The 18,516-nt window shown below is 36.2% G+C and overlaps 1 protein-coding gene across 1 annotated transcript in view; it reads right to left on the reverse strand.

Moving 5' to 3' along the window:
* Window positions 1–1,583: 1,583 nt before the first annotated feature.
* The window catches only part of nr3c2 (nuclear receptor subfamily 3, group C, member 2), a 69,604-nt gene continuing 52,671 nt past the window's right edge, over window positions 1,584–18,516 (reverse strand). Inside the window, exons 5-9 of the mRNA XM_059554283.1 lie at window positions 16,293–16,610; window positions 12,700–12,844; window positions 9,638–9,768; window positions 5,485–5,642; window positions 1,584–3,908 (exon numbers count right to left, since the gene is read on the reverse strand). Of these exons, the coding sequence (XP_059410266.1) occupies window positions 3,753–3,908; window positions 5,485–5,642; window positions 9,638–9,768; window positions 12,700–12,844; window positions 16,293–16,610 (908 nt within the window). The 3' untranslated portion in view covers window positions 1,584–3,752. The remainder of the gene's footprint in view (window positions 3,909–5,484; window positions 5,643–9,637; window positions 9,769–12,699; window positions 12,845–16,292; window positions 16,611–18,516) is intronic.

Below are 18,516 nucleotides of genomic sequence, written 5' to 3' on the forward strand. Positions count from 1 at the left end.
AAAACATCTACAGTATGAGCATGTTGTGCAGTTTGTCCTTAACTGTCCTTAAGTTAACCCAGAACAAATCACCAAACTCAACTGTTAAATGGAAAAGAAAACAGAAAAAAAGTGTATTTCATCACTACATTTAAATACACTTGCTAATGTACTTGAAATACTAGTACTCTTAGTGAAATATTAGTAGATGTTCTCCAGACAAAATAAATAAATAAATGTCTGTTGTATAAATTGCGATTTACAGCAAAAGTAACACCAATTCTTGATCTTTAAATTTGTATGAATTGTCTTTAATGGCGAAAGAAAGAGTGCACAGTAATTAATTGTTAACAGGTTTATTGGAATCCCTTGATGTTTCTGCAAACACAGTTATGCCAAGATCTGCATCAAGATATACACTTTAGAGGAACTATTTGCATCTGTCTTTTGCTCATGTTGAATATTTCTGTACTGAGGAGATTTGCTAACAAGTATTGTACAAAGCACTGATAAAAAAAGAGGGGGAGGGTTCAAAGGAAATGCTCTTTTATAACAAAAGAGATATGGCTTTGTCACTTTAAACAATGTATAGCACACAGATTCAGATGTATCCCCCAAAAAGAAAAATCAATATCCATTAACACATGGGTGTTAATGTGCAAACACAACATGAGATCTGTGGGTTTTCACTAGTAAGCTCTATTTTATTCTGGTTCAACATACTCTGGTTACCTTGATCATGCTTTGCCCTTATTTTGCACAAAGGTGCTGCTTGGTGGTAATGTGATTTGTACAAATGCATAGTTTTACATGTTATTAGACTCCCCAAAAACACATCTAAAAAAGTCATATGCAGACTGTCAAAGCTGAAGTAACAAGCAACTCAAAAGTGTGGATTCACACCAACTTTCAATATTTCAAGCTTCATCATTTGGTGATGGAGGAACGCAAATTGCAAACATGCTGCAACAAGCATGACAAATTCTCTTAAGTTGCTGATGGACATCTGAATTCATATCAGACAGTTCCGGTTTAATTTTGCTCCCTTTCCTAGTTTAGTCTTTAGGTTTGAATTTGTTTAAAAAAAAAGAAAAAAATCCATATATTTTTTATAATCTGTATAAATACATATAAGGAGCATTGTTGGTTCACAAGACGATAATCTGTGAAGCACTGAAGAAGAAGAAAAAAACAGTGTTTTTGCATGGTTTGACTTATTTATATATTTAATAAAAAAATATCTAAAATATTTGGCAACCATGAGTACTTTTCTTTTCAGCTTAATATAGCTATCCTCTGATAGCTATTGCATTGTGTTTTTATTAGATTTGTAGGCGAAGCAAAGCGGAAAAACACAAAAAACAGACAATTAGTTCACATTACTACAGAGCAAAATGACGTTTTAAGTTAGTGACAACCACTGAGTAACAAGTCTCTCTTGCTGTGAAAAGTAAATATAAATGAAATGTATATCCATCATGCTCTCTGGCTCTTGCTCAGGATTCTGATTGATGGGCAGTCAGTAACTGTTAAGAGGGAAATGTGTGAACTTCATCCCAGCGTCTGACAAATTTTTTATATAGAAATGTTCCATACAACGCAACAATAATTCACTGATTTATTTACAATAGATTATGTAAAATTTTAACTTTTGTGAGAAAAAGGCACAAGTTTCCCTTCTTAAATACACTGTAAACATCTTTTCAAAAAGCATGCATAAACATTTTACTTTACAAAAGATCTCATATACTCTTTTTAGACAAATTACTAATATATTGTATCCAGCAAAATAGAATCTCAAAAATACTTCACATACATCCTTATGAACCTTTTTAACATTTATTCTCATTTATAGATCTGTGTATTTAAAAAAGGGAAAGGTTGGAAAAAAGAGACTACTGCAACTACCTAGTTTTAGGTACATTAGAAACTTTCAACGTACAGTGTATTGACAAGTCGGTGAAATGGGTTTTGCCTGGGTACCACAGATTGATTTGATTGTTCTATTCCAATTAGGTTTTTTCTCTTTTACCACCAACCAGCTACAACAAAAAGGCAAACATCAAAAGTTCTTGGACCTTTCCAGTTCACAAATGTCCCAACATGTCTCCCACCCCCCAAACCACATTACATAACCAACGCAATAGCAGAACATCTAATATCCCAATTATCACATTATGGTGTCTGTGCAAATCAAAATCAGCCAATAGGATCATTCTAATCCTATCAGAGAATACCATCAATGGCCTCTAAAAAAATAAGTCAGCTATCCTGTGCCTTTTAGAAATTTGAGAGAAAAACAGAAAAGCAAATACACACACACAAACCTTCATTGTCCTCAGACTCACAGCATTCGAGAATTAGCGGTACCTCTTTTGATCCATCGGTAGCACAGTGGGGTTATGAAAAATGAAACAGTGGTCCAAATTCCTATTTAAGATACAATTCACTCAAGTACTCTCAAGTCGACTGGTATTTCCCCAAATAGCAAGGTGGTTGAAATCAAAAACTTCCTATGTACAACGTTTGAAAAATATTCCTACAAGCAACAATTATAATCATACGATACACATATATTGTGTGTTTATGAGCAGGTTACTGTTGTTATTAGTCTGCGTAACCCTGTCTGTTTCTTACAATAGACTACTATGTGGACTACAGCTGTTATTGTTGTTTACGAATATGAAAGCTGTATGCGTCAGAAAAGCTGATTTTCCCCATACGGTATCTAACTGTACATGTGCTGCTACTGAAAATCATCTACTATTTACGTTTAGAAAACAGAAGCACCTTGTTAGAAAATGGCTTCTAGCTGGATTGTTTCTTGGAAACGCAAAAACTTCGCAATCATATAAAATGCTTTTCTTGTGTGGAACGGTAAAGTAGTGTTTTTTTTCCCTTAATGTCAAAAGGGAGCTGGTTTAGTAACAGCTTAGGTACGGTTTACTTAATCCGCTACAGTCCAAGCGCACGCACAAAACGTGGCATGTGTGTTTGCGTGAGCAAGAAGACGAGCCATAATATTTGCTGTATTGCAAAGTTGCATGCTTTTTTTCTCTGACCGATCCAAGAGCATTTCTTTCGGAGCTGCCATTTCTCAGCTTATCAATCATCAGGCCACTGCAGCACTGAATCAGCGTGGCCTTTGTAAACACTTCAAGTCATCATTTTTGCAGATAAATTTAGATTCAATTTTTCTACTTCCGTGCACCAATTATTCAGAATTTAGCTATATAGTAGCCCTTGGTGGAGTATCTTATAACCTCTTTGCAAGCACCCCAATTTAATTAATATTTCCATCTTAACCAGCAGTTTTATTACTGAATCTTACCTGTCATTTTTTCATCTGAGCGGCAGATTGTAGGAGAGTTACATACAAACGCAATGGTATTTACTGGCTGATTGACAGGTCTGGGAGTCAAGGATATGTCTAGTATGTGGGCCCATATTTCTGTGTGTGACGTATTCACATGTGACTATAGCTTTACCAAAGAATATGGCTTCATATCCTTATAGAACACTGTCAGCATTGTCTTTGGGGGTAAGGAACGCACTGTCACATGAAATATGAGTTCTTCTCTGTTGGCTGGGTACAGAGATCGCTCTTTGCCTTCCCACACTACGCAAGCCTTATATGGCTTTAAACCAAGTCTCTCGTTACGCCTTGCTTTGTGCATAGCGGGCTTGCTCTTGTTTGCTCTCTGAGGGCTGAGTGTCCTCTGCTTTTTCTCCCATGTGATCCTTCATTTTTCCCTCCTTTTGCGAGCTTTCAGTCATTTCTTGTGAAAGAAGAGGGTGTGTGTTAGGCCCGACTCCACCTTTGGTATTTGGTCGCTGATTATTTCCACCAGCATCTCGGGGAACTCGACCTTCAGAGCCTGGGATTCACGGAAAGTGTAGAAACAAAAGTCCAACAGGCTCCCTACGAGCTGTAAAGAGAGAGGAAGAAGAGACTTCTGTCAAGATTGAATTCAAACTGACAGTGCTTATCTTTAAAGAGACGTTCTGGTAAAACATGAGTCTGGGTAAACATGTATTGATGAATTAGCAAAGAAAATCTGCAGAGCGGCTGAGCGATCTCATTTATGGATGCTCTGTCTCACTGACCAAAGCGAAAAAGCTTCTAGGCAGAGCTTGAACTTGTTTCTCTTCAGCTTACAAATGAATAAATCAACACTGCTGTCAAGTGTTCTTCACCCCCAAGTGCAATTAAAAAGCGTCTTTTCCCGTACTTTTGTGTGCTTTTACAAAATGTTGAGCTGGCAGCAATGCAAAAAGTGATTAGCAATGAACAGCTCTCAGAAATAAACCGCGGTTCTAATCTCTCAGAGGCAGTTTTTAATTTGAACGCACACTTGATATTATAACTCTTTAATAATCTACAACTGAAATTATTTTAACATCCGCCGATTTGAAATATTAATGGTTTTCAGCTTCTAACCGCATGAGAAATTGTGAGCTACTTATAATGAATGAATATTAAATATTTCCTAAATAAATACCAGCTGATTCTGATTTGTTTCTAGACAAATATTTGAGCTACTTGATCTAAACCAGAATACATTTAAGTATATAGGTTTTCATTTTTTAGTCAGGAAAGTGCTTGCACTTATTACAGATATTATAGAAATAAAGCAGAAGATTTCTGCTATATGAAACAAAGTCTATAAACTCCTATTACTCCTGTTCCTGTTATTTTTATCACAGAGACATCCAAGGACCACCACAAGAGTGTTAACTTAAGATATTAAATATGCTTAACACATACATTTTATCTGGAATAATTTAAAAAAAAATCATGAGATAAATCACAACCTGTTTTATTCTAATAAATAACAAGAAAAAAGTAAATATCTTACATTAATAGTAGGTTTAAAAAATATATTTTCTACAAAATAATTGAATAATGTCTTATGGCTTTAGTGCAATGACAATAAAAAGGCATTTCCCCTTATAATTCAAATTTTTTGCACACTGTAAAAACATCTTTATACACACACATAAAATACAGCCACCTTTAAATTTAGAGGTCGTCTGCTTCAAAAAAAAAATCACTGAAATCACTGTTTTACTGTAAATCAGGAAGATTAAAACCAATTTTCTTGAACATTACTTAAAATTAAGCTTACAATAATTGACAGATATTATTAAAATTAGATATTTCGGTAACACTTTAATATTCGTACTACTATTATGGCTTATTAGCATGCCTAATATTATCATATCGGCTGTTTTTAGAGATGTACCATATTCTACATCTCTAATCCTACCCAATCCCTAAACTTAACAATTGCTTACTAACTATTAATAAGAAGCAAAGTAGGAGTTTATTGAGGTAAAAGTCGTAGCTAATGGTTTGTTAATGGCAAGAATTGGACATTTTAAATAAAGTGTGACCCAAGAGACCCATGAACTGAATGAGAACACTCTGGATAATTAGAGCAGAACTGTATCTGTCTTTGATCTATCAACCGAGGTCAGTAACAGGGAAATGTTTCGACTTACTTCATGCATTGCGTCCAAAAGCTTGGTGAGCTGGAAAAAGCGCTGCCACGTCTGGCCGGAATTGTTAGTGGCTTTCCCAACTGAGCGACGGAGCTCCTTGATGTAATTCACCCGCATCTCCTCAAAGGCCCCTTGATTCTTCAGACCATCTTTGGGCACTGTCAACAAAAACAATGTCACTTTGTTACAATACAAAAGCTACTCGCTCTATAGTGAGTAAAACAACACTATTTTCTTTCATTTGCATCTATCTATATATCCATTCATCCATCCATCCATCCATGTCTGGGTGTCTGTTTATTCATCCCTCCATCTAATCTGTCTGCCTCGCAGTCTACCTTCTCAGGTGATTAATGTTCTCTTGTGTGAAGTTATTCAGGATTAACTCAAAGTCCTGAAAACTACTTTTACATTTGGCAGATGGGAGATAAAAGCCCATTCAGGCTGAAGGGAGTAATTCTCTCCTATCCTGTAGGACAAGTGCACTCATGGCCTACAGCCAACCTTGTGAAATGACATTCAGCTTCTGGACAGCTGAATAAGAAACAGCTCATTCTCACGCTTGCTCTGTCCATTGCTCAACAGCATACAAACAACATCTATTCAGATGAAATTAGTCATTTTGTTGCATTCCACTGACTGGCTAATTGAATTTGTTTCATTTCTTTTTGTCTCAACTGTGATTTTGAGGTTAGTTTTTTTGCAAACAAAGCAGCATTTGCACAGTGGCACACATTAAGGCTGTAGTGATGGTTATGGAAAACTTAAAATATATATATGAAAATTCAAGAACCAACATCATTTAATAATGCTAAGTGTAGCCTTCAGACACAAACAAGTGTCAACAAACTCCTATTCTTAGCATGAAACTAGCTACCTATTTAGTTAACATTACCAAATTACAACAACTAGGTCTTCAGGATGTTTAAAGCTCTCTACTCTGTGTGTTGAATGAAAAGCAGTTCTTCACCTCTGTTCATTGGCAGGTGTGTGTTAAACCCACGGTCACTTCCCCCTGTTTTCTTCTCTCCCACTGACCCACATCCAGCCTCATTAGCCACAGGCTGCCATAAAAAGTGGGGCGATTATGCCACGCTAATCGTGTCTTGTCATAAGAAATAGATTCTTTTGCCTGTAGAATCTGTCATTATGTTAACATATCTGACAGGAAGAGTAGGTTAAAGAGCTTTTTAGTCAAATTAAGATCAATCAACAGCAACTGTGGCATTATGTTGATTAAAAAAAAAGAATAATTTTGACTCATACCTCATATTTGAAAGAAAGAAAGAAAAGGTTATGCTGAGGTAATTAAAAATGTCAATAAATAAATTATTTAAAATCAGAAATGTGAAGCCTCTAATTTTTATAGAAGGTCTTACATAAATTAGCCTGTTAAAAGCCTGTTTTTATTCATTTTTATTATTTTGTATTATTTGAGTTTTTAAGTTGTTCTCAAATTGTTTCCCTCAGAGCAAAAAGTCTGGGTCGTAGTCATACACTTAAAATGGAATTAAAGGGAGCAATTTCTTTTTTTTAGATTTTAAAAGCACAATGGTGAAAATTATTAAAAAGCACTCGTATTAATACTCCTGTTAAAACCTGCATATTATTTGAGCTGTTAAGTTGTTTTTGTCATTTTTAGAGTTGTTTTGGGACTTCCACTGTCATGACAACACAGCTGTAAAATTGGATATATCTTTATATATCCCGCATCCAAAATAAAAGTTTTTGTTTACGTAATATATGTGTGTGTGTGTACTGTGTGTCTTTATTATGTATATAAATAAACACACTTACATGTATATATTTATATACTGTAAACAGTATATTATTATAAAATATTATGTAAACAAAATCTTTAATTTTGGATGAGATGAATCGCGATTAATCGCTTGACAGCACTTTTTTTTTCCATGCTTAAATTATGTTAACATGCATATCAACTAAATCTTAATGCTACAGTATTGAAACTACTAATACAGTACTATTGAGTGTTTTAATGTTTATGATTTGGCCAGATTTTTTTCACATTCAAAATAAATGATTATTGCAATCAGCATTTACATGTCACAAGAGCTGTTGGCTGAGCTTAACTTCTACTAAACCTAGAATATTACTTTAATATTGCCCACTTAAAATTGTTATTTTGTCATTTAAAAGCTTAAACGTTTTGCCTGTCCTATCACTTTAAAATGAATGCCACTTAATTTTATATTTTTTTATTAAATAATCCAAAGACATTACATGACAAAAGTAGGTGTCCAAATACTTATGAATGAAAAGAACAAAAGATATCTGTGTATGGAAGATATCTCTCCACCATAAATTATTTAACACTAATATTGACATACCGGTATATGTACAGACATATATATTCTGCATCATAGCAGTGTCTCTGGGAATATTTCTTTCAGAGTGTCTGAGTCTACCAAAGGTTTATTTTATTTTATTTTTTTAAGTCAAAAACGAGAGGGGATTTGGTTAAGTGACTCACTCTTTAGCAGGTCAACACTACCATTGCAAATAAGGTCACGTGAGAGCCTGCAGGGCTTCTGAAACCTTAGCCAAGGTCAAAGAGGAAAAACAGCCTCTCTCTCTCTCTCTCTCTCTCTTTCTGTGCATGCTAAAACTATAGTGGCCCAATGACAATGACACAATAGCTTTAGCAAAGCAGAAAAGGCTGACAACACATCAAAATGAATCAAAAATTAGATTTTGAACAAGCTGCATTAAAAATCATCAAACAGTAACTGTACCATAAGACAACATACCAACACAACAGCATTAAAACATAGAAACACAGTATTTGCATATAAAGAAGATCATAACAAAGCGCTATAGTCCACTATTATCTGTGTAATGGGTTGGTTTACCCATGAAAAACAGAAACCGGTTTATTTATATAACAAAACAGCTCTTCCCATCTTATCTCATATAAGCAATGACACACATAAGCCCACATCACAGATGTAGTCAGCGAAAGACGGCCATTTGATTTGTTTACATGTTGATTTTGTATCAGAAAATCTTTTTTCTTCTTCTTCTTCTTTTTTAAAGAATCGCTCCATCTAAACCTTCCGCTTTTAAAAAATGTACAATCCCTGACTACTCGGCCTACACTTCCCCTGATCGTTCTCCTTGCATGAAGCTCTCTTTTTAGAGAGGAAAAACACCAGTTCTTGGAGCTGTGCCCATCTCCTGACTGGATTTTATTAAGTACAGCAGGGCTCTCTGGAAAGGCTCCAGAGGATCAGCAAGTGGTTGTGGATCCCAAAACCTATCCTGTATGAGAATTCAGAACTCAAACTTCAGTCTCATATGATGTAAGCCCAGGGGTGCGTTGGCTGTGCCTGTCTGCCTGAACTGAGTGCATGTACTGCTCTTGTGTATGGGAGCTAAACTGAACTACAGTAGCATCTGAAAGAAATATTATATTAGATTAGATTATAACCTTAATCTATTACACTCCTTTCTTTTTATGAGTAATAAATACCAATAATTATATATACAATGTGCATTATTATCAAGTATAGTATACATATATGTACCCATGATTTAAACCCTTCAATTAAATCGTTTTTTTTTTTGTTTTTTTTTTGGTAAATTCTCTTAGTGAATTACAAGGTCCAGACCAGTAAATAAATAAACTATATAGTTTATTTAAACTAAATAAACAATAGCTCTGGAGGTCTTTTATTCTTTTCTTTTTTTTCAGTCTTTTTGCCATAATTAGTGCAAAGTGCAGCACAAACAGGAAAGTGAGGGTATGACAAAGAGAAAGAGATCGGGACCCACAGCCGACTTAAAACTCATTGACCTCATCTGTATAAGGCTCTAGGCACAGAAACCTGATTTACCAGTTTATGGACATAACTCACAAGTTTCTATTATGAGAATGTAACCTTTCAAAAGAAGTTAAAATCCCTTCTCACTAAGACACTAGGTCAAACCACAGGTGTCAATATTTAAATACAATCAAAGGTCATGGAAATTTCTCCGATCTCACACACCCACATTCTCAGCTCGGGTGCTAAAGGCAAATAGAGTGAATGAAGACATTCATTCGTGCATTTACTTATTTTCCATATTGTTGGCTGATTCTTTGTCTGTTTGAAACACATTTAGACGGTGTTTTCTGTGCAAACAATCTCACCCGTGCTGAGCAGCAACAGGACCTTCATGGCGAGGAACTCCTCGTAAGTTAGCTGCAGACGGACAAACTCCTGGCTCACCTGCCGCATGCCCACACACAGATCGTACATGGTGGACTGCTGCATGCGTTCCCTGGTGGAGAAATTGAGAGGATTTGTAGTAAACAACTTAATTTTTGTTGAATCAAAAATTGCTGTGGAAATACAGTTAAAAGAATATTGAAACAATTAAAAGGTACTTGAGGCACCATTTGGGGTTTATTAGATTACCACATTGGCAGAGCCGTTTGGAGAACCTCTACAGTCCAGAATTAACCCTCATCTACTGCCAAAGTCAAGTGAAAATAGACTTGGGCATGTAAATGAAAAATAAATAAAACTTGCCAAATGGCCAATAACTTTATTAGGAACTGTAACATTACATTACAAGTGATTTAACTATTTATGAAAACAAAAAGAAACACTTGTGAGGTGTTTTTTTTTTTTTACTTGCTTTGAAAGGAATCTCATGCTCACTAAGGCTGCATTTATTTGGTGTGTGTGATTTCTGAATGCATGCATGTCTATCTGTCTTCCGAAGCTGTCTGACCTGCTGTCATTCTGTGCTCAGGTTTGTCTGCCTTTTGTCTGCCAGAACTGATTCTGTCTCTCCCATTCTACCTGTATGACAGATCTTTATTTAATATCCCAACCTTCAATCTGTTTTCACATGGTTTCAATTTCTCGACTCAATACCTGTAGAATAGCTACCTTATAGTGGTGTCCCTATAGCAGGGATCAGCAACCTTTTCGGCATGACGTGCCATTTTTTATTTTTATGGTTAACCACTGTGCTAACACAGCCCCCCCCCCCACCCCCCCCCCCCCACACACACACACACCCCGGTATAATTCTGTATTTAAACGGTACATACACAATTTTTTATTATACGATAAAAAAACGTTTTTTTAACGTTTAATCAACGTTAATGCACTGCTTTAATTGATGAACGTGCACACACAGACACACACACACACACCACTCGCACACAGAGATCTGAGATCGTGCTGTGCAAAAAGTAGCATTCAGAGTGTTGTCACGCTACTTTTATTAATCGATACTGAATCGCTACATTATATTTCTCAACAACAAAGGGGCAAAATCGCTTCATTGTCTGCAGAGAGACAATTTACCCCCCCCCCCCCACTTTCTTTCTCTCAAAATGGCCATATTTCAGAAAATTTTTCATCACTGGATATAGCTTTAGGTCATTTAACATTTCTATGGTAAAACGTATTATTAAAAGTTGACTAATGTTAATTGATTTGCAGCTTCATCTTACCTCACTCTCTTTAACGTTAAACTGATGCTTCGCGCTCTGCTTCTGTGAACAGTAAACCCCGCCTACTTTGATCTGATTGGCCATCTCAGTCATTTTGACATTGATGAGTGCTGTTAGACCGAGGCTTTGATCTGAAGCACCTAGTATGTGCAGTGTTTGCACGTGCATCCATGCAAGTTAATTCTCACACTTTAATAGTATTTGTAGCTCATAACAGGCTGTGTGACTATGAGAAGTTTTTACATCAAACTGTACGTCATTATACAGTTTTCCTTATTGCTTGCGTACCAGCGATTATCCCTCTGCGTGCCGTAGGTTGCCAACCCCTGCCCTATAGTAACTGTTCTAATTATCAAAATTTGTGTGCTTACAGTGACTGGGTGTTTGTTATTTATATATATACACATACCATTTACATTGTCATAAACAATAGATTTTTTTGAGAAAGCTGCCATGGAGAGGTGTTTCTATATGAATTGTATTAGAGGTTTAAAAGTTGGATGAACATACACAAGAAGCAGTCTGTCAAAGATCACGCTCACCCATCCATACACATATATTTCTGACTCCTTTTGACATACTTTTAGAGGACACTGAAAAGTGTCGGACTGGAAACCTGGAAACTTTTGTCTCACTCCTCTTCAAGGCAGACATACACTGTATTTAATCAATATCTTTTAAGGGCACTGCTGCACTATAGTCCTGCAGTGTTTCTCAACTGGTTCTGCTTCAAGACCTAGATTTCACATGAACATTTGGTGACCAAAATGTCCTTAAAGCCAACCATTAATTATAATATAACAATGAACTGCACTCAGAATAAGTAGAATTATTAATATGTCATAGACTGAATGGGAAAGTAGGTTATCGCTATATGTCATCTGAATGGATAAATGTTTTTGAGATGTGTTTCTATGTCAGTACAAACCATTATTTCATATGTTTTGGATTGTATTATACCTTGTGTAGTTCAAGAAATAAAATCTTGTCCATTTCATTACAAATTTATTTTGCCAACGGTGATATAGTACACACTATTCTAAGCACACACTATTTTTGGTGGAAACATGTTGACCTGTTCATTTTGGGACAGTATAATAGTACATGAGTGCTATTTTATATACAATGGGTTAATGTAATGTAATGTGTTTATCTTACAAATATTGTGGATGACAACACACTGCTGCCTGCATGTGTGCCTTAAATTTCCTGCAGACAATACTTGGATTGTCGTTGCAGTCTGATTTAAACAGATTCAGGGTTTGTCAGGAGTTAAAATTCAAGTCTTTGTGAGTGAGCTGAAGGACTGCTAATTGTTTAGGCAATCAAAAAAACAAAACTCATTCGGACATGTGTGCCAGAATCCTACGTGGTGGTTTGCCATCAGGATGTGTGGAAGTCATGTATGAGGTGATGAGAATATTTTAATATGTAAACACGCCAGTTAATTCTGTCCTTTTGCTCAAGATTTTTCCAAGTCATTTGGCAAATACAGTGAAGTGCTCCAGTTCTCCTGCAGGGGTCACTGTGCTCTATTTTTACGCTTCTCCCACAATGCTAATAAATGGACATATAGCTTTAAAATGCACACAATCAAACTCTTTCCACTCAACAGATCTTGTCGATTGTGCTTATTATGTGCCCCATTGACCTAACTCTCAGCCTTGATCAAGGTTATCAAGTTATCAAGTGTATTTCCAAGTGGAGGAACTGAAGGGACAGTGTTGTGTGAGTTAGCTTACTCATTGAAGACGAGGTCAGGGGCGAAGTACAACATTTGGGCGTTGGTGTGTTTGAAGGATCTCCAGCTGAGGGAGAAGGAGGAGAGACACATCCAGGAATACTGGATCAGCGTGATCTGGTCCTCAATAGGTAGACTGCGGAAACCTGGGGGAAAAAAATAAAATAAAGGGCAAGTTAACCCAGAGCAAAGAGGCATGACCTGCCCTGAAGCAGAGCTTATATTAAGAAAGAACTTTAGGCTCTAAGAAATAAAATAGGATCTTGCTGTCATGGGCTTTCGCCCATCTAAAAATAGAAATTCTATGTTATTTGTCTCTATGAAGATATGGCAAGAGCTGCATTATGATTCTTCAAAAAAATCCACTGAAAATATATATGATAAAGGTGAGAAATTAATTATGGAATTGTTGTATGTTTGTTTTGTAAAAAAATATATATATATATATTAAAACAAGAAATGGATGCAGATAGTAACATTTTTTGGAAAAAGCAAGTTCAATTTTAATCTTATTTACATCTTTAGTTCATGTAATGTGTGTGGCTATTGTGAACCTAACAGTTTGAGGTTGATTCCTAGAGTGGCACACATTTGTTCACAAATAAAAAAGTCTTGCAGTGCAGTCTGCACAATCAGGTTTACATGAATCACAGAAGGTTTCCATTCATTGTCCTGTTGTCAGAGAGAGTTAGCAATACAGCAGACTGGATTCTTGCCAAAACGCACATTGAGAGCTATAAAGTCACCCACAAGCTATAATATAAGCCACATGAGGACACACTATAAACTTATCGGTGAAGCAGAGGCTATTTTTGGCTTATCTGCAATAAGCAAATTCAGTATTGACTATAATGTGTCACACCGTTAACTTAAAATCTCTTTTGTACAATAGCTTTATCATTTCCAGGCAATCTCTGAGCCTCCCTTGTGTTCTCTTTTGTTATAAATACTAATTTCCCCACATTATCCCTTTGGAAACTGGTCCACATGTTGGTGAAACTAGTAAAATCATTGTGAATGTACCTTGCAAATACTTACAGAACTACAAAACCTAAAGTGTTGAAATACATCCTATTTTTCCCCATCAAACACTCATCTGAATCTTGTCACCTGTCTTTGACTCCTAAAATGGTTTAAAATCACATGACAAACAGAACAATGTGGACATAACAGAACACAATAACTAATAATTAAACATCTGCAAGACATTTGCAAAGTCTTTGAAACTCGGTGAGCCAGTTTGCCCTGTTGTGTTTTCAGCCTTCTATTTTTATATCCGGATATAGCAAGGAGATACCCTGGTATCAAATAATTGCAATACAACAAATGACCGTCTTGTTACAAGTTACCTTGAAAACTTAATCCAAAATTATAATCTAACTACTAAAAATTGTATGGGATTACTGTTTCAATTCAATTACTGTCACTACAGACAAAGTAAACCTCAAGATTCTTCTATATGATGAGCCGACATACTTTGGAAGCTTGTGGACTTCAAATAAATGTAGTTCTTTCTAGTGTTCTGTTCGTCAGAGAATCCTAAAAATGATCAGGATTTCCATGAATTATCATGTTTTTTTTTTTAAGCAGCACAACTATTTTCAACATTGAAATATTAAAGGGTTAGTTCACCCCAAAATGAAAATTAGGCCATAATTCGCTCCCCTCAAGTCATCCTACTGTAGGTGTATATGACCTTTTTTTTCAGTCGAATCCAGTAGGAGTTATTAAAAAGTGTCTTTGATCTTTCAAGCTGTTTAATGGCACTCAGCAGGTGTTGCATTGCATCAGTCCAAAAGAAGTGGAATAAAAAGACTCCAATAGGTGAATGAAGGCCTTCTGTAGCGAACCGATGCTTTTTTCTAAGAAAAATAACCATATTTAAAATCTAATAATCACTTTAATCTAGCTTGCGCTCACTGTTGTACACGCAAGCAGATCCGGGAGGATGACGTAGAAGATCGGCTTTGCGCATGCGCTGCTCAGAAGTGACGAACGCAGGGGAGAGATAAAAACAAAACAACGGTCACGAATTAGAAGTACAAAACAAATTATAAAGAAGAATGTCGGATGATTTTGGTATAAGCCAAGGGGAGACTGGTTTTCCTTTGCTTTAGAAGGAAACTTAGCATCCTTTGCTCCTGTTAACAAACGTTAACATCATCCTCCTGGAGCTGCTTGGCACAAGCTACATTAAAGTTATTAGTACGTTTTGAATATATATATTCTTTTGGAGGGGGGATATTTTGTTGATATTTTTCTTACAAAAAAAAAAGGATCCACTACAGGAATCCTTTGTTCACTCCGGTGGGTGATGTGAGCCATGTGAGACACTTTTTTATTTATTGATGGGCGCTTTTTATTTCACTTCTTTTGGACTGATGCACTGCAACACCTGCTGCTTTAAAGATCAAAGACAACTTTTAATATAACTAGATTCGTCTGAAAGAAGAAAGTCATATACTGTACACCTAAGATGACTTGAGGGTGAGTAATTTATGGACTAATTTGAATTTTTGGGTGAACTAACCCTTTAAGAAATGTTTTTTGAGTTGAACGTCACCATATTAGAATGAGTTCTGAAGAATCACATGACACTGAAGACTGATGTAATGATGCTGAAAATTCAGCTTTAAATCACAGGAATAAACTACATTTTAAATTATTTAAAATAGAAAAAAGTTATTTTAAATTGCAATAATATTTCACAAAATTGCTGTTTTCACTATTTTTGATCAAGGAAATTCAGCCTTGTTGAACATAGAGATATAGAATGTTAAAGGAATAATCCACCCAAAAATGAAAAATCTGTCATTAATTACTCGCCCTCATGTCATTCCAAACCTGTAAGACCTTTGTTCTCCATATCACAAATTCAGATATTGTGATGAAAGCTGAGAGATTTCTGACCCTGCATTGACAGCAACGCTACTGACAGGTTTAAGGCCCAGAAAGATAGTAAGGACATCATTAAAATTGTCCATGTTATATCAGTGATTCATCATCAGTGTTATGACGCTACGAGAATACTTTTTGTGCACGAAGAAAACAAAAATAACAACTTTATTCAATAATTTCTTCTCTTTCATGTCAGTCTCTGCAGCGCATTCACAAGAGTGCCATGACACATGGACTATTTTACCCTGAATGCGTCAGTTGCATTGCTATTGCTATGCAGAAAGCTCATGGATTTCATCAAAAATATTTTCATTTGTGTTCTGAAGATGAATGGAGGTCTTAGAACGACACAAGGGTGAGTAATTTATAACAGAATGTAATTTTTTAGGTGAACTATCCCTTTGGCATAAAGTGTCAATGCTTGTAGAAGCATGAATAGTTAGGTGTGAGCTGAAGATACAGATCTTATGATCCCGAACACAATTACATAAAATTATATTATAATTATATAGATCCTACTATACCAATGCAACTGACAGGTGAATGATTGTATCAATATGACAGCATAGTTTCTAAGTGCATTTTAAAGATCACAGCTCAACTAATACTTGACCTTGAATTACAAATAAGTTCAAAGTTCAGAAGAAAAATGTCCTGTCTTTTGAATATGCAGAAGACGGAACCTTGCAAGTATACCTGGAAGTACTTTGGCCCACTTGACCACTCGGATCATCTGTTTTCCAGCGAGGTGGTTGAGGCTGGTGAGCAGGTGGTCGGTTGTGTCGGGCTGTGTGTTGTCATAGCCCGCGAACACCACTTCAGGCTCTATGAGCTCCAGGATGCTACACACTGACGGTGACAGAAACGGTGCTACCGTGGGGACGTGCGGGACAAGAGCATTGGCCGAGCTCAACTCTTTCTCCGAAGTCAGAAACGGAGGTCCGTCTTTTGAGTTCTGCAGGGAAGAATCCTCACCAATGCTCTTCATCTTCCCCAACTTCTTGGATTTCCGTGCTGAGAAATAACAAACATATATTATTAAAGCTGTTTGCTTGAGCAGCCTGCTCCATTTTATGAATGATTACAATGTATGTTAAACATTGAAGGTCTTACAGTGATTTATATGAGAGATAAATAATTTGAAATGAACAAGGTATTAATGAAAAGACCCCCAGTGTCGTCTTCAAGCAGTGTTTCTACAGTTTTTCATATCTGAAATGAGCTGGAGCTGATAGAAGTAATTATTCAAATAGAGATGGATCTTATAGCAGGGATCACAGTTTAAATCCCTGCTGTATAGGTGTGACCTCTTATGTGGTTCGGGAGGATGCTGTTAATTGGCTGTGTGAGTGTTCCAATTTGATATTAATTGCAAGATTCCTGTGCCAGCAGGTTTATATCACATCAGTAAGTGAGACTGAAGGTGGCCTATGTGCTAGTTCCAATAAATGCTCATATTTTATACTTTCGACAATTTTGTGAAAACTTTGTAGTCTTTCAGATGGATGTTTATTTATCATCTAAAATTAAATACATCTATTATATTTCGTCATCATCGGAACCAAAAATGTACACTTCCCCTTATAAGTTCATATGTTTAGCCCAAAGATTTTCACCCAGAATGACTCAGTGAGGTTCAGAGAGAATTTCAGTTAAAAGTGCTAAAATAATAAGTGTTATTCAACTCTGTGACCCTGGACCACAAAACCAGTCTTAAGTAACACGGGTATGTTTTATAGCAAATAGCCATAAATACATTGTATGGGTCAAAATTATACATTTTTCAAAGATATTTTGTTAATTTCCTACCATAAATATATCTAAACTTAATATTTGATTAGTAATATGCATTGCTAGGACTTCAGGATAACTTTAAAGGCAATTTTCTTAATATTTTCGATTTTTTTTGCACCCTCAGTTTCCAGATTTTCAAATACAGTAGTTGTAAACCATACATCAATGGAAAGCTCATAAATTCAGCTTTCAGTATGTATGCATCTCAATTTCTCAAAATTGACCCTTATGACTGGTTTTGTGGTCAAGGGTCACATATGTTATATATCTTCCTGCAGTATCATCACTGACCTCCACATCTGTCATTTCTACACAGGAACTTAATCGAAATGTAATATTATTCTAATCTAATTTATTATCTGTTAGTATTGTTCTCAAGATGCTTTTAAAAGAGAGAAACAAACACAAAACTACGGTAAATCATGTTTACTGCACTAAAGCTACAGTATATACTGTATGAACAGATAAACTATACATGTCACGTACATTTGTTAAAACTGTAGTTCGAAAATATTATTATATAGATTATAGATTTCCATTACAAGGGACATTTTTTATGAAAATTGTGACTAACAAACATCAGGGAAACATGGGTAACACCAAAAAAAATAAATTACCACAGAAATGTAATTTAGAAACCCAACCTGGTAAAGTTGCAGCTTTGATCAGAGTTGGTCAAATAAATTGCGTTGTAATTCCAGGCACATTACAGATGCACATGATGAAACTTCATTATTATTATGAGTCACTAGTTAATGTTTGCCTAATTTGTTGTTTTCAGAAGTTGACATGGCTGTAGTGATGTACACTGTTTGTTGAGGCTATACTGATTTCTCAGTGTGATGAGAGGGGCGGGGCCAAGAGCCGTGGGAACGGAGCGAGGCCGGTGGAGTAAATGCTAATGCACGACACCTATGCCACTCACCAGTCTCGAGTCCCACCGAGGAGCTCTGGAAGTCCAGGCCTGGTCCTCTCTCATCTTGCACTATCATCACTCCTCCTTTTAACCTTCCGGAGCTCCTCTGTGGGACTCGAGACTGGTGAGTGGCTCAGGTGTCGCGCATTAGCATTTACTCCACAAGCCTCGCTCCGTTCCCACAGCTCTCAGCCCCACCCCTCTCTTCAC

Source organism: Carassius carassius, chromosome 7, assembly GCF_963082965.1.
Source record: "Carassius carassius chromosome 7, fCarCar2.1, whole genome shotgun sequence".
NCBI lineage: Eukaryota > Metazoa > Chordata > Actinopteri > Cypriniformes > Cyprinidae > Carassius > Carassius carassius.